The sequence below is a fragment of the Geotrypetes seraphini genome, chromosome 4, assembly GCF_902459505.1.
Source record: "Geotrypetes seraphini chromosome 4, aGeoSer1.1, whole genome shotgun sequence".
Classification (NCBI taxonomy): domain Eukaryota; kingdom Metazoa; phylum Chordata; class Amphibia; order Gymnophiona; family Dermophiidae; genus Geotrypetes; species Geotrypetes seraphini.
This window is the reverse complement of record NC_047087.1, coordinates 191,543,788-191,560,207: the sequence shown is the minus strand read 5'-3', so window position 1 is coordinate 191,560,207 and position 16,420 is coordinate 191,543,788. Positions and strand designations below refer to the sequence as shown.

At 41.2% G+C, this 16,420-nt stretch overlaps 1 protein-coding gene across 7 annotated transcripts in view; it reads left to right on the top strand.

The window, feature by feature from the left end:
- Positions 1–6,005, top strand: part of PPP3CB (protein phosphatase 3 catalytic subunit beta) — a 133,124-nt gene extending 127,119 nt beyond the window's left edge. For 4 of the 7 annotated variants that reach the window (XM_033941606.1, XM_033941605.1, XM_033941607.1 and 1 more), the window contains 2 exons: positions 3,519–3,548; positions 4,449–6,005. In XM_033941606.1, coding sequence (XP_033797497.1) covers positions 3,519–3,548; positions 4,449–4,621 — 203 coding nt within the window. In that variant the 3' untranslated portion in view covers positions 4,622–6,005. The remainder of the gene's footprint in view (positions 1–3,518; positions 3,549–4,448) is intronic. The other 3 variants (XM_033941608.1, XM_033941611.1, XM_033941609.1) reach the window with 1 other exon arrangement.
- Positions 6,006–16,420: the final 10,415 nt, after the last annotated feature.

The following is a 16,420-nucleotide window of genomic DNA, read 5'->3' as shown; positions in this document are numbered from 1 at the left end:
CATTAATTAAATTGCTTTCCCAGACCTGCTATGTCTCTGTCTATGTTGTTGTGGTAGCAAGTTTAATACCTTTTTTGATGTTTCACAGAGGGACTGTCCCCACTGTCTGAACTTTTATGATGATGATGTCAAAGCCCAGATATAAAGGGATAGAAAGTTTTACAAATAGGTTAAAGAGAAAAGGGTGTTTATTAAGTGGCCATATATTTTTGCATGAAAATAAAAAGAACTACACTCAAAATATACTTGTAATCTGGCTCATGAATATTTTCTAAAAATTTGATTCTTCCGAGTTGATTTTATAATTAATAAGCAGTGACAGGTTAATATTTAAACCCTATGGTTAGAGTTTTGTTTTTTCCCCAAACACTGGCTGCGATGTTTAAATAATTTACATATATTTATCATCACTATCTGTAGAAGTGGTAGTGCTGAACAGAGAGTGGGTATTGGCACTGCTAAAAGTAGCTGGTGATACTCAACTATTATCCTTATAGCTAAGTGATGGTTTAATGTAGGATATTTTTGCTGGCGTAACTAAACCACTTAATTTATACAGATAAACTATTGTCCAAGCTAAGTCTGTGACATAACAATGCACCCACTTTGAGAGAGAGAGGGATAATGCCAAACCAGTTCTCCATAGCCAGTCTTTTTTCAGAATATCCACAAGGAATATATGAGAGAAATCTGCATACACCAGAGACCCCCCCCCCCCTTATGTATGCAAATTTGTCTCATGCATTTGTATTGTGGGAAGTCCTGATATAGGGACTTACAATGGAAATTCTCTCCCAAAGAGCATTTCATTGAGACAGAAATTAACTTTCTTCCCAAGTACAATACAAGAGAGAGATGCAAACTGTATCCTAAAGCAATTTATAGACACAGAGGCTCAGACGCATTAAAAATCATCATTAAGACTATGTGGATCGCTATGGGTCGATTTTAAAATGGCAATCGACATTTAACCGACTTTGCATGCAAATTAGTTTTGCGGCAGTCGTCCATAATCCCACCCCAGCAGTCATTGGAAAAGCAATTTTACACAAGAAAAACGACTTTCACATATGTGCAGAGCTGGCAGGGGAAGACCGACCAGCTGAGTGGCAGGGAAGCCCCGAAGCAGCCTCCTGCCACTCAGATGTTTGGGACAAGAAGACCTTTTTTTTTTAATGGGCACATATCCCCACCCCACCTGCCAACAGCTGAACCCTGATGACGGCCCCCTGAAAAAAAGAGGCAGGAGGGATGCCCACTCCATCCTGCCTTAGCCACCTGAACCCGCCCACTGACCCCCCCAACAATGGCCTCCCTCCCCAACAATGCCTACTCCCTCTTGCCTAGGCCAACTGGACCACCCCCATGCCCCTGAATGCCCAATACCTGGACATCCCCCCACACCTCCATACTCCCCCCAATTCCCCCTTCCAACTCCTCCCACCACCCCACCAAGTCTCCAAGAGAAGGCCCTGGTGGGCTAGAGGGAGTCAAGTCAGAATCCCCCCCTCTCCTCACCTTGTACCTTGTAGAAATCTGGCAAGAGGAATGCCCACTCCCTCCTGCCAGCAGGCCCACCTCTTCAAAATGACAGACCTTCTCCTTCTTGGTGCATCCTGGGATGCACTGGGAAAGGCTTAAGGCCCTGCCCAGTTACCAACAAGTTTTTTTGGGTCATTCGAAGTAATTGCTCTATTTTGTGCATCGCAAAGCAATGTTAGAGCATCAATCGGTGTGCTGATCTTAATTTGAACAAACTCATTTTAATACTAATGAGGTCATTTTCGTAGCTGAGTCAGAGGCTGCAATGAAAGCATGGAAAAGCACGCGATACATCGGTCGGTTAAATTAGGTCAATGCTAAACGATTGCTAGATGCACTGTGGCTTTAGTGCATCCGGGCCAGGGACAGAGAGGCATAGCACCTTTCATGCAAACTCTGTCCTAAAACACTGCATAAACACTCCTATTCTTAGAAGTTGTGCCTTTCTTTTTACACTGAGAAAAAAAACATACTGAAAGTTCTAGATTCAATGATGCCTGGGCTGGAGGACCAGAAAAGAAGAGCCTGATAGGGTAGGCATGTAACATTCTTTTCCCAGTTAAGTAGTTTGCAAACTGCAGATATTTCAGTGGTTCTTCACTGTCTGCTGTTGATAAAAATTCAAGTTTGCTTATTGACAGTCAGATGAAAGGGCAGATCATGAGCTAGAACAGGGGTTGTGAACCCCTGCGCTCAGGATACACCCAGCTCAATACAGTCAAGGCAAGGTGAACTTTTAAACTTATCTTAGACCAGGGGTGGGCAACTCCAGTCCTCGAGGGCCGGAATCCAGTCGGGTTTTCAGGATTTCCTCAATGAATATGCATTGAAAGCAGTGCATGCAAATAGATCTCATGCATATTCATTGGGGAAATCCTGAAAACCTGAAGAAATCCTGAAAACATGAGAACTGGATTACCCACCTCTGACTTAGACTGACGATTGGTACACCAACGGTGGCCAGCATTTCACAATTTCTGCCTTAGGGTGTGACCAATCTGATCATGAACTTTAAAGTGGGACACGTCTCAGGGAGACGGGTCTTACAAGTCCCACTTTAAAGTTCACGATCAGATTGGTCACACCCTAAGGCAGAATTGTGAAATGCTGGCCACCGTTGGTGTACCGATCGTCAGTCTAAGACAGGGATCTCAAAGTCCCCCCTTGAGGGCCGCAATCCAGTCGGGTTTTCAGGATTTCCCCAATGAATATGCATTGAAAGTAGTGCATGCACATAGATCTCATGCATATTCATTGAGGAAATCCTGAAAACCTGACTGGATTGCGGCCCTCAAGGAGGGACTTTGAGACCCCTGGTCTAAGATAAGTTTAAAAGTTCATCTTGCCTTGACTGTATTGAGCAGGGCTGCCCAAGTTCGGTTCTCGAGATCTACTGGCAGGCCAGATTTTCAGGATATCCACAATGAATATGCATGAGAGAGATTTGCATACCAAGATGAGAGTACAGGCAAATCTCTCTCATGCATGTTTATTGTGGATAGCCTGAAAACCTGGCCTGCCAGTAGATCTCAAGGACGGACTTGGGCAGCCCTAGTATTGAGCTTTCATTGCACCGCACAGAGTTTTATCCCAGGGGAGGATTTTTATGCCAATGAGGTTTTTGCCTGAACACCTTGAGCCTCTATTGTGGCGGGAGGGACTTTTTCTGAGGCTTATTCCTCCCCCTGGGTTCATTTTAAATGGCCTGGGTTGTAGCTTTTCTCTTTCATAGTGCACTGTCTATGTGAAAGTGTTATTTATTACTGATATTGGATTTTCACTATATCTGTGTTATTCAGAGAGAATCTTTGTTCCAGTCATCCATTTACGAGTACATTTCAATTTAAAATGTCAGTAATGTGCAGTGTGCAATATTTGGCTGTATAGAGTTAACCACAAACCTTTTTTCAGCTATCCGATATTACACTTTTTACCTCTCTCCTTCATTTTGCATGCGCCTGATCACTTCTGTACAGCCACAGTTGAGGCAATTGAGGCTGACAAAGGTATGGCCAGAATCTTTATTGCCATCTGTAGTGTTTGGGTGGGGGTGGGGAGTTCAAGCGTGTCCTGTCTTTGGAGTGTGTTTTGGGTTCACCTTACACAATCAGTGTTATTTATTCACATAGCCTCTTCCCTTTCTCTCCTGGGAATTCTCATTGCCTGGTGACTGAGATGCCACTTCTCAGTGGGTTTTCTTGCCGTGTAGGGAGACTGTGTAGTTCCTTGCACTCAGATGTATGTTTCTGTGTTTTGTGTTGTGCGTGCTGTGGTAAAGGTAATATGGATTTCGTAAATGTTCTGTATGATGTGACCTTGCTTCAGTAGATACTTTAAGGGGCCCTTTTACTAAAGTGCATGAAACATTTAACTCATAAACCGTTATCGCACTAGCGCACCAACTGTTGTTTCAGTGAGCGTGTATTTTGCATGTGCTAATTTACAAATTAACCCCCAAATTCTATAAACGTCACCTAAAGTTGTGTGCATCCATAAGTGCATGTAGCTGTTCTACATGCACAACTTAATTGGCAATTAAAACCTTATAATTGACTTTAATTGGGACTAATTAAGTTACGCACATACTTTTTACAGAATTGCGCTGATTTGTGTGCCAGATGCAGTATGCAAATTTGAAAAGGGGACATGGCCAGGGGCAGCTCGGGGCGTTTCCAAAAATTAGGTGCATTGTTATAGAATCTGCATTTACCATATAATGTCAGATTTTCTTTCTATGTTATTGGAGAAATGATGATTATCACGTGATGCAGAGAGGTAGGTTTTTAAGAGCACGTGAGCATCAGAAATCACTGTTTTCTTTCTTGTGGTATTCTAAATTCATTTTGAAAGTTGCTTTTCAGCTGTTGATTTTCCCACCCTGACTGACATTTGCATTTTGTTAAAAGCAATTCGAGGATTCTCTCCACAACATAAAATCTGCAGCTTTGAAGAAGCAAAGGGTTTGGACAGGATCAACGAACGGATGCCTCCCAGGAAAGATGCACTGCAGCAAGACAGCATTAATTCAGTGAATACCATAAATGAAAACATTGGGATTGGCAACAACAATATCCAGTGACAACAGAGCTGCACCAAGCTCCTGCCCATATGCCTTGCCCCAATCCCCGCTTGTGATGTGCATCCCGGCGGGGTCTCCTCCATTGACTCCTTGCTAAGATCAGATTGGGACCTCCCTTCAAGAATCATATTTTCCAGAAACCTGTCCCTTCTCAACCTCTGTGAGTGCTGGCACCAGCGTTTTTAACCACCACCAACCCTTCAGGATCTTGCACTGGTGATTCCCTGGGGGAAAAAGCCTTGGGTCTGGATTTACTAAAGCGCCATCTCAGCCCACCCCTGTCACTATTCTCATTGTTGGCAAATACTTTTACGTTTACAAAAAAAATTTTTTTTTTATAGTAATTGGTTCTTTACTATTTGATCAGACTTTAATGTGCTATTTAATAACATGTTTATTTCTGAAATAGTCTTAACATGTAACCCCTGCATGTACATGTATTTTGATCATGAAAAAAGCATTCAATGCCAAAAGTTCTGTTGGCACTGACCTCAAGTGTACTTTGTAGATGTTGCTAATTCTGTATTACACTGACTGTATCTTTTATTTTGAGACTTACCAGAAAATCACTATATAGATTGTTTTGTTATTTGAACAAATATCAAAAAATGTCTAATTTAAACATTTTTGTCCCAGCTGTTTTTGGTATTTTTTTTCATCATGTAAATTAAAACATGTGCATTTTAGTTTTAGAATACAAAACAATCATCAAACTCTTAATTTGAGGGTACTTTAATTGAAATATGTACAGTCTGAAAGTCAAATTTTGATGCATATCAAGTCTGTAAAGCTTGATGTATTTTGTATATGCATGGTTTCTCTTGGCAAATATTTAATATATAGACCTACAGTGTACAGGAACAGCATCTTTACATTTCATTGTTATGGGTTCATTTAATTCATTGTGGATAATAAAAGTTGCTTAATTAGCTAAGAATCACACTGAGCTGAATAGCGACAGACCCGTTTAAAAAATTTGTTAATTTTGTAAAAAAAACCTTTGTTGAGGCAAGAACTGATGGTTCTGCTCAACTGTAAAGATATTCGTGAAAGAATAAAATACTCGAGACTCCATGATCGTTCCTTGACAGTTACAGGACTGCTTAGGTACAGAAATATCTCAAGCCATGTGCAGATTTGTTTAATCAGCTGAGAGGAGTACTGAATGTCGATGTACACTGCTGTCAACTGCCTTCCTTATCTCCTGGAACATGACTTGAAAGTTTGAAAACACTCGAGTTCTTCTCCCTTTCTGGTTTGCCATAAAATACAATCTGTACATATCTTTTGTCTAAATTAGAAATTTTATGCATGTTTGGAGCTATTCAAGCATTTTATAAACAATAGCACACAATAAATGTGGTGCATGGGCCACTGCTCCTAATTGCCTGATTTGTTTTATTTATGTTTGTTAAAATTTTTGACCGCACTTCGGTTTAACAGCAGCACGGTTTACAAATAATAAAGGAAGAAAAGAACGCCATTAAAACAGAGAAAAGCAAAAAGAAGAAAAAATCCAAAATTAAAATGATTTCAATATTCATGTCTTAACTGTCAATCTGACTTACATCATCTGCTTTATTCTGTGATTGTTAAAACCAGGTTGCTTTCTTACTGTGACAGAGGTAAGTTGCAGACCTAGGCCACTATTACATTACATTACATTACATTAGGGATTTCTATTCCGCCATTACCTTGCGGTTCAAGGCGGATTACAAAAGGTTAATTTAAAAAAGACAGAATTACAATGATTAGCTAGAGAGGTAAGTTGTAGATCTTAAGAGCATTTAGAGGTCGTGTTGTTATTGCTGTTTCAGGAATTTCTTGAAAAGTGTGGTTTTTATTTCTTTTCTGAACGTCCTATAGTCTGGGGTGGTCATCAGAAGGTTGGAGATCTGGTTGTCCAGTCTTGCGGCTTGAGTGGCTAGGAGGCCGTCGTGTAGTTTTGTTCTTTTTACTTCCTTGATTGGGGGGGGTATGAATGGGGAGTGCGTTTTTCTGTGTCTGGTACTGGGTGCTTGGATGAGGCGATTGTTCAGGTATGATGGGCTGTCTCCGTGTAGGGTTTTAAATAATATGCAGTAGAATTTGAATTGGATTCTTTCTTGGATTGGGAGCCAGTGTGAATTGATGAAGGCTTCAGTGATGTGATCATGTTTTTTCAATGAGTAGATGAGTCTTAAAGCTGTATTTTGGATTGTTTGGAGTTGTCTTATCGTAGTTGCAGGACATGGAAGGAAGAGTATGTTACAGTAGTCCAATATACCTAGTATTAGGGATTGTACTATAAGTTGGAATTGTGTTCTTTCAAAGAATTTTCGGACTTGTCTCAGGTTTCTCATGATTGCGAATGATTTTTGAATTGTTTTATTTATTTGCGGTTGCATAGTGCAGCATCTGTCTATGGTCATGCCTAGTAGTTTTATGGTGGTTTGGATGGGATATTTGGTTGCGTTTATGTCTAGGTTGGTTGTGGTTTGGATCTTGTCATTTTCTAGGAGGATGAATTTGGTTTTGTCTTGGTTGAGTTTAAGTTTGTGATTTTTCATCCAGGTTGTGACTGCTTCAAGTGTTTGGTGAAGTTTGTCTGTCATGGTAGGTTTAGAATGATCGTATGGGATGAGGATGGTGATGTCATCCGCATAACTATAGGAGGTTATGCCTAGATTGTCCAGATGCGTTCCTAGAGAAGCAGTGTAGAGATTGAAGAGGGTAGGGGATAGTGGAGATCCTTGTGGTACGCCGCAGGGGTTTGACCAGGATTCTGACTTTTCTTTGTTTGATTTTACACTGTAGGTTCTGAGTTTTAGGAATCCTTCAAACCAGGAGTATACTTTATCTGAGATGCCTATTGCATCTAGGATCTGTAGAAGGATGTTGTGGTCTACTAGGTCGAATGCCGCCGATAGGTCTAGTTGTATGAGTAGCATTTTTTTCCCTGTACTAAGTTGTTGTCTGACGGTATCCATAAGGGAGCCTAGTAGTGTCTCTGTGCTGAAGTTTGTTCTGAAGCCTGATTGCATGGGGTGGAGTAGGTTGTGGTCCTCTATGTAATTGGTGAGGAGTTTGGCTACTAGGCCTTCTATAATTTTGACATATAGCGGAATTGAGGCTATAGGTCTAAAGTTGGATGGGAGGTTTTGTGGTGCTTTTGGGTCTTTTTGGATTGGGGTGATGACAATTTCGCTGAGGTCAGCAGGGAATGTGCCTTCTGTGAGCGTGAATTGGATCCATTGTAGAGTTATGGTGCGGAATTTTACACTAGAGGTGGTAAGGAGATATGAGGGACAGTGGTTGAGGTCACAGGAGGCATGGCTGTATTTTTTGTAGAATTTGTTGAATTCTGACCATTGTATGTTAGGGAATTGAGTCCAAATTCTGTCTGCTGCGATTGCCTCTTTTCCTGTAGGGTGGATTGTGATTGGATTTTGATGGGATGGGTTAAGGATGAGTGTGGCTCTGGTGTTGGTGATTTTGTTCTTCAAGTGTTCTGCTAAGAGGGTGGGTGATGGTGGAGGTGTGTTCGTGGTGGTAGTGTATGGTTTGGTGTCTGTTAATTCTTTCAGGATTTGGAATATTTTTTTGGAATCTTGGGTTTCCGTGCCTATGAGATTAGTATAGTAGCTTTTCCTCTTATCTTTTAGTAGATTTTTGTATTGTTTGTTGATTTTTTTCCAGTCGGTTTTTGTTTGATCTTGGTTCTTTTTTCTCCATTTTCTTTCTAATCTTCTACACTGTCTTTTGAGTTGGAGTAATTCATTATCAAACCATTGGTCTGATTTCCTGCTGGTTCTGGTTTTGGTTTGTAGGGGTGCCAGATCGTCAAGGATGTTGGTGGATACATTTTTCCAGTGGGAGATGAAGTTTTTTGGGTCGCAGTCTTGGATAGTTTCGTCTACATTTGACCAGAAAATGGTTGGGTCGATATGTTTGCGTGAGGTATATGTGGTTTTTTTTGATTGAGGTGTGTGTTTGGTCTTGGTCCAATTGATGTTGAAGTTATAAATGTAGTGGTCTGACCATAGGGATGGGGACCATGTTCCGTTAGGAGTTTGGATTGCTGGATTGGATGGTTGGTGAGACATGAATGCAGCAATGTCCAGTTGATGACCTTTTTCATGAGTGGTTTGTGGGTTTAGGATCTGGAAGGATAAGGCATTGAGGAAGGATAGACAGTTATTTGCTGGTGTGGAGGTTGTGTCTTCTAGGTGTAGGTTTAGGTCTCCTAGGATGAGGTTATATTCAGCTGTTAGTGAGTTTTGGTAGATGAAGTTTTCAAATTCAGGTCTCACTGTGGTCCAGTTTCCTGGTGTTATGTAGCAGAGCAAGCAGTTTAGAGAGTTTTTTAGTGTTGGGTTTGTGAGTTGACACGCTAGGAAATCCATTTGTGGAGTGGATGTTTTCTCAAGTATGTTTAGAGTTAGGGAGTTCTTGATTATTATTGCTAGTCCTCCTCCTCTTTTTTTCTCTCTGCAGGTTACTGTTATTTTGTATCCTGGCGGGCATACTTCTTTTATTCTAGGGTCTGTGTCTGAGGTTAACCAGGTTTCAGTGAGGAATAGGCAGTCAAGTTTTTCTGTTTTTATCCAATTTTTTATGTTTTCTGTTTTGGGTCCTAGAGATCTGATGTTAACATAGGCACATGTAAGGAGGTCGTGTCGGTCTGGGGAATGTAAGTTGTTTCCGGGTATATGAGTGTTGTGGGAGTTGGTTGAGATTTTGTTTTCGGAGGTGTTGATCTTCTTCTCCAGGTGACCGTGATGGGGTGTTGAGTGCTGGTGTGGTGGTTCGGGTTTCTTGGTGTGAGTATTCTTCTGTTGGGAATTTGGAAGTTGGTTGTACTGGCGGTTGAGGTTGTGGTGGGTAAGTTGTTTGCTGTTGTTTTCCAGCTAGAGATGAGGAGGATTATCAGAAGGGTGGCTAGTTTGTGTGTATGCAGGGAGAGCTTCATGTTTGATGTCTGCTTCGGAGTGTTCGGAGTGTTAGGTAGAGGGAATGGTTCTCTCTTAGAGTCCTGGTTGGAGGAGGGGGAGGAGCGGGGATCTTTCGCTCCTTACCTTATAATGGAAGTCGGCAGGAAGTCCGGTGGAGTGGTCTCTGGGGCGTTGGTGTTCCCGGTTCCAAGGTTCGCTGGTGCTCCTCTCAGGTGCTCCTCTCAGGTGCTCCTCTCAGGTGCTCCACGAAGGCGCTCACTAGGCGCATGCGCCTTTGTCGTGCGCCTTCGTCGGCACGCCGAACGGCGGCGCGCCGTTGGCGCTGTGTCTGTTTTAATCAAATTGTCCTCCTGCGGGATCGGGGGGGCGGAGCAGGGCTCCCACGCCGGCCCGGTCTTGCTGGAAAATGGCGAGTGCTGGCGCTGTGTCTGTTTTAATCAAATTGTCCTCCTGCGGGATCGGGGGGGCGGAGCAGGGCTCCCACGCCGGCCCGGTCTTGCTGGAAAATGGCGAGTGCTGGCGCTGTGTCTGTTTTAATCAAATTGTCCTCCTGCGGGATCGGGGGGGCGGAGCAGGGCTCCCACGCCGGCCCGGTCTTGCTGGAAAATGGCGAGTGCTGGTGCTGTGTCTGTTTTAATCAAATTGTCCTCCCGCTATGACTTCAATATGTAGAAGCCAAAATACTTTAGGTCTCTAGAGAGAATGGCAGCAGATATTCAGGTCTTGCCAAGTAGAAATAACTGTAAAAGCAGGAAGATATTTAGCCCAGACCCCAAAATATTCATAGAAACATGATGGCACATAAAGGCCAAATGGCCCATCTAGTCTGCCCATATCCAACTAGTCTGCCCATGCAAAAGCAGGGCCACCTTATGTAGAGGACTTAGTATCTCCTTTCCTCTCAGACTTGTACACAAACTCTCAGACTTGTCCTATTCACTTAAGAACATAAGAATAGCCATACTGGGACAGTATCCTGGTTCCCAACAGTGACCAAAGCAGGTCCCAAGTACCTAGCCAGATCCCAAGTAGTAAAAAAGATTTTATGCTTCTTATCTTAGAAATAAGCAGTGGATTTCCCCAGGCCATCCCAATAATGGCCTATGGACTTCTCTTTTAGGAAATCATCCAAACCTTCTTTAAACCCTGCTACACTAACTGATTTACCACATTCTCCAGCAATGAATTCCAGAGTTTAATTACACATGTGAAGAAATATTTTCTATGGTTTATTTAAAACCATCTACTTAGTAGCTTTATCGCATGCCCCTAATCCTACTATTTTTGGAAAACGATTCAAATCACCCTTTCCACTCCATTCAGTATTACCCCTGAGCTATGTCTTCTCCAAGCTGAAGAACCCTAATTGCTTTAGCCTTTCCTCGTAGGGAAGTCATCCTATCCCTTTTATAATTTTTGTTGCCCTAATTCTGCTATATCAAGGCATTATAAAATTTTCATCTTTGTTTTCCATTCCTTTCCTGATAATTCCTAAAATTCTATTTGCTTTCCTTAGCTGATGCACATTGAGCTGAGGGTTTCAACTTATCCTCAGCAATGACACCTAGATCCTTTTCCTGGGTAGTGATTCCTAACGTGGAACCCTGCATCATATAACTGTAGTTCAGGTTCCTTTTTCTCACATGCATCACTTTGCACTTGCTAACATTAAACATCATCTGCCATATTGATGCCTTCACAATCCTTTTGCAGTTTACTAACTTTGTGTCACCAGCAAATTTAATTATCTCACTAGTTATTTCCATCTCTAGATCATTGATAAATATGTTTAAAAAGTAGCAGTACCAGCATAGACCCCTGGGGTGGAATCCTACTATTTACCACTCTCCATTGAGAATACTGACCATTTAAACCTACTCTTTCTTTTTTTTTAACCAGTTCTTAATCCATAATAGGACATTACCTCTTATTCCATGACTTTCTAATTAATTCAGAAGTCTTTCATGAGGTACTTTATCAAATTCCTTTTGAAAATCCAAATACACAATATCAGTTGGCTCATCTTTATCCACATGTTTATTCACCCCTTCAAAGAAATGCAGTAGATTCGTGAGGCAAGATTTTCTTTGATTAAAACCACATTGGTTTCCTCTCATTAATCCATACTTATGTATATGTTCTGTCATTTTATTCTTTATAATAATCACTACCATTTTGCTCGGTACCAACATCAGACTCACCAGTCTATAATTTCCTGGATCACATCTGAAACCCTTTTTAAAAATTGGTGTCACATTGGCCATCCTCCAGTCTTCCAGTACTATGCTGGATTTTAAAGAAAAATTACAATAGCTCTGCAAGTTTTTTTTTAAAATTCTATCAGCACTCTGGGATGCATACTATCCAGTCCAGGCAATTTGCTACTGTTCAATTTGTTAGAGATTTTATTTGAATTTTCTCTGATTCATTAGAATTGAATGCCATCACATTTTCCTCAGTGAAGACCGAAGCAAATAATTAATTTAATCTCTCCGCTATGGCCTTGTCTTCCTTGAGAGCCCCTTTTATCCCTCAGTCATCTAGCGGTCCAACTGATTCTGTTCCCCACTTCTTGATTGTAATATACCCCCTAAAGTTTTTACTGTGTGTGTTTGCTTCCAGCACAATCTAATCCAACACAATTTATTAATCACACTATACCAAAAAGGTTCAAGGCAATTTACATTCAAAGAGGCCATAAAATCTAGGGGGGAAATACAAAAGCAATCAATAATTAAAATATCATCATAACAGGAATATTACAACAAGTCATAAAAATTTTCACATTTTTACAAAAACTTAAGTAATTGATATCAATCCTAATGTAAACAGGTAAACTATTCCAAATTGTAATGGCAGCATAAGCAAAAGAGGAGTTGAGCTGTTGTTTATTCCAAACTCCTCTAATCTATGGAAAATGTAGTAATAAAGTACCACATAATCTGGTGGAAGAATAATGCAAATGAGAAAAAAAGCCTCTGGAACGATCTCACTGTCCTGCTGCGGAACCTGAGCACTCTTCAACTATTCTGAAAACCTGGCTATTCTCGAATATATAACATCTCTTCTCTTGCTTACATCCCCTCTGTTTATATGCCCTTGTAAATCTGTTTATATGCTCTTGTAAATCTGTTTATATGCTCTTGTAAATTTTCCTTTTTAAGCTATGTAAACCGTGTCGAGCTCCACTTCCGTGGAGATGATGCGGTATATAAACTTAAGGCTTAGTTTAGTTTAGTTTAGTTTAGTAATATATGATGAACTACGCAAGGTCTCTCTTTGCCTTCCTTATTAGTGCCTGTTTACAATTATTTTCAGTCGGATCCTTCTTCCACTTTCTGAAGGATTCTCTTAGCTCTAATAGCTTCCTTCATCTCATTCGTTAACTGCCATTTGGTCTTCCTTTCTCCTTTTTTAATATATGAAATATATCTAGTCTGGGCTTCCAGGATGGTATTTTTTAATAACATCCACACCTGATGTATATTTTTGACCTTTGCAGCTGAACTTTTAAGTTTCTTTTTTACCATTCTCATGTTATCCTTTTTTAAAGTTAAGTTCTATTGTATTGTATTTCCTGTATGAACTTATTCCAATAATTATATCAAATCTGGTCATGTTATGATCACTGTTATCAAGCGGCCCCAGCACCATTACCTCCCACACAATTTCATTCACTCCACTAAATACTAAGTTTAAAATTGCTTCACCTTTTGTCAGTTCCTGAACCAGCTGCTTCATAAAGCAGTCCTTGATTTCATCAAGGAATTTTATTTCCCTAACATGCCCTGATCTTAATTTACCCAGCCAATAGCAGGGTAGTTGAAATCACTCATTATTATGTTACCCAGTTTGTTAGCCTCCCTAATTTCTAATAACATTTCAGCATCTGTTCATCCTGATCAGGTGTATGGTAGTACATTGGTATCTCTATCCTTTTCCCATTTACACGTGGAATTTAAATTCATAGAGATTCCAAGATGTGTTTCTGCTCCTGTAGAATTTTCAGTGCATTCGATTCAAGACCCTCCTTAACATCTAATGCTAAGCCTCCAACAATTTGATTCATCCTATCACTACGATATAGTTTGTACCTCGGTCTAGAGCAACACAACCAAAGTAGATTTACTCTCACTTCAGGATGAAAGAAGCCATAGCCTTTAAGCTCCCGTTATATTTTGTGGGAGACATTTTTACTCATTACAATTTTTGCACACTTATGGGGAAAAAAAGGAAGAATAATTGGGGGAGGAGGGAGATTGCTTTTCCAGCAGAGAGCATGCTTAGGACAGCTGCTTCAATTGTGAAATATTGTTACATTTAAAGAATCATCATGCTCATTGGTCTGAAAATTGTACTCTTAATATGATGAAACGTATGGGGTCTTTTATTGAGAGACACTATATTTTTGCACTTACCGTTTATACTCAAATATAAACCCGACCCACATATAAACTGAGGTAACCTTTTTTCCCTGCCAGGCTCTGCACCCAGCCTTCTTCCCTCACCTCCTCCCCTGTCTTCCCAGGCTCTTCACCCAGCCCCACTCCCTCCATACCCTGTCAGGCTCTGCACCCTATACCTCCTCTCTCCTGAAGCTTTGCAGGCCTCCACTGGGCCTGCCATAAGCCCTGGTGGGCCGGGACAGGAGGGATCCCTCCCGCCTCCTGTCCCGGCTAACTCTAACAACTCTCACCTCCCTCCTACCTCCCTGCATACCTTTAAAATCGCTGGTGGTCCAATAGTGAACCAGGGCAGGAACGATCTACGCTCCTGCCCTGTGCAGAGCTGCTATCGGAATGGTGCTCAGACCATGACTAAAAATTACAAGAGGTCTTTGAAAACAGTTTGAAAACAGCCTCTAAAATTACTACATATTTGGGGCATTTCTATAATCAGTCACCTCCAATTGAGTGGTAAAAGGACACACAGCCTAGGTCTTGTTATAGAATACTAGAGTAACTGGCTATCAATGTGCCATAGAACTTGTGTAAGTGCATGCGCCTAAGTGTGTCAGAAGTAGAGGATGACTGAAACGGGTTTTCTGATTTTGGCCAAAACCAAATTTATGGCTGAAATTTGCTGTTCAGTTTCAGCTGAAACCATTGCCTGCCTCTACCCCCCAGCAGAAAGTAGGCCTCCCCTGGACTGCCTGCCCCTGATCTCATGCTCCACCCTCCCATCACCTGAAGGCCCTCTCTGGGCCTACCCTTAGAAGCTTTGGGGGTCTACTGGCCTCTTCAGGCAGGAGTGATTCCAAGTCATTCCTGGCCTCCACACTGGCTCCACAGTCAAAATTGCTGCTGTGACTTTTCATGGCTGCTTCCCAAGACTGCTGCAGTATATTATAGCAGTTGATTTGAGATTAGGGATTGTTCCTGTCCATGCCATTTTCAATCACTGTGTATGTCCCCTTGTAAATACACACTATGTAAGTAAAGTGGATATTTGCAGAATGGCACTTAGATGTATAAGTGCATACATACACATTTATTTTTTGGAATTTATTAATTGCCTTTATGAAGAAATTAGCCAAGATGGTATAGAGCAGGTACAGATTAGCCTAAAACTTACAATGCTGTTAATAGTATAAATAGTAAAATGACCAAATATAAGTCTGAATAACACAATCAGTGAGGTGAATTTGGAGATGGCAAACTGAATCCCAGAAATTAGACTGGCATGAAACAGAATCAGTAATACTGTAAAAACATTTAACAGCACCATAAAAACAGTAAAGGAAATATCAATAAATGTCATCAGAATACAAATTACACCATAATAGGTAGCATGGAAAGACATTTACCGGTATAAAACATACTGTACATATGATACAATCACAGCACAACATAAATGAAACACCTTAATAGACATAGGTAGACAAGGGGGCAAGAGCATCTGAGATAATTCAAGGCAAATTATGTGTACAGTGTCACCTGCCGGGGTCTCTAGAAGCTTGCGAAAGACCACCGACAGGTGGCAGCACGACCCTGGCGTGGCTCCCAATGTGGAAGACCTCACTGGTGTCCCAATACTTTGGGCTTCGCAACAATAAAGCACAGCGAGCCAAGTCAAATCAAAAACAATGTCCAAAGTTTAATTTGTCTCCAAAACCCAATGAGTAGAAAACCAAAAATCATATAAAGAAGCACTAGTGTATAAGCTTCCTTTTTCTCCAAGGAAAAAAAAACAGATTTTTATCTTTCAAACAGTTCAATGAAAGCACAGCAGTGTTTAGGATAGGTAAGTTCACAGTCAAGGTTCTAGGGCTTCACCCTGCCCTGAACCACAGTCTCAGTAAGAGCACACAACACTAGTCCCAAAAAGAAGTCCTCAAGAATACTCTTGAGTCCTGGACTTTCAATCCAAAAATCCGGTTTCTTCACCAGGCACTCACATTTCACATGGTAAGGCAAACTTCAATCATGAAAAGGAAAAAAAAAATAAAGCCTTACTGCAGGCTCTTGTTATTCCAGCAATAATCAGTTTCAGTCCTTCCCACTGTTGGGCCACAGAATTGCTGGTTCCCCTTTTTATTACTCAGCTTTAACAAGCTCCCTCTGAATCCCAACCCTCAGATCTTCGGGGCTCCTACCCCAATTCTGTGAGTCCTTGGAACTTAGATAGCTAACAGGGAAACTGCTTCACAAGCCAGACAACTTTCTTCAGTTTCTCTGAGCTTTTGCACAGCTGGAGTGCAGCAACGTAATCAAGCTGGTGCAGCACTGCTCTGAGCTAGGCTTTACACACCAAACAAAAATAGTTTTCTATCAATCTTCACCACTATATTCTTATACAGCTCCGTACCTGCAGTACTTAGTGAGAAGCTGCCCAGCTCACATCCATGGCTTCCTCGATGTCAGCT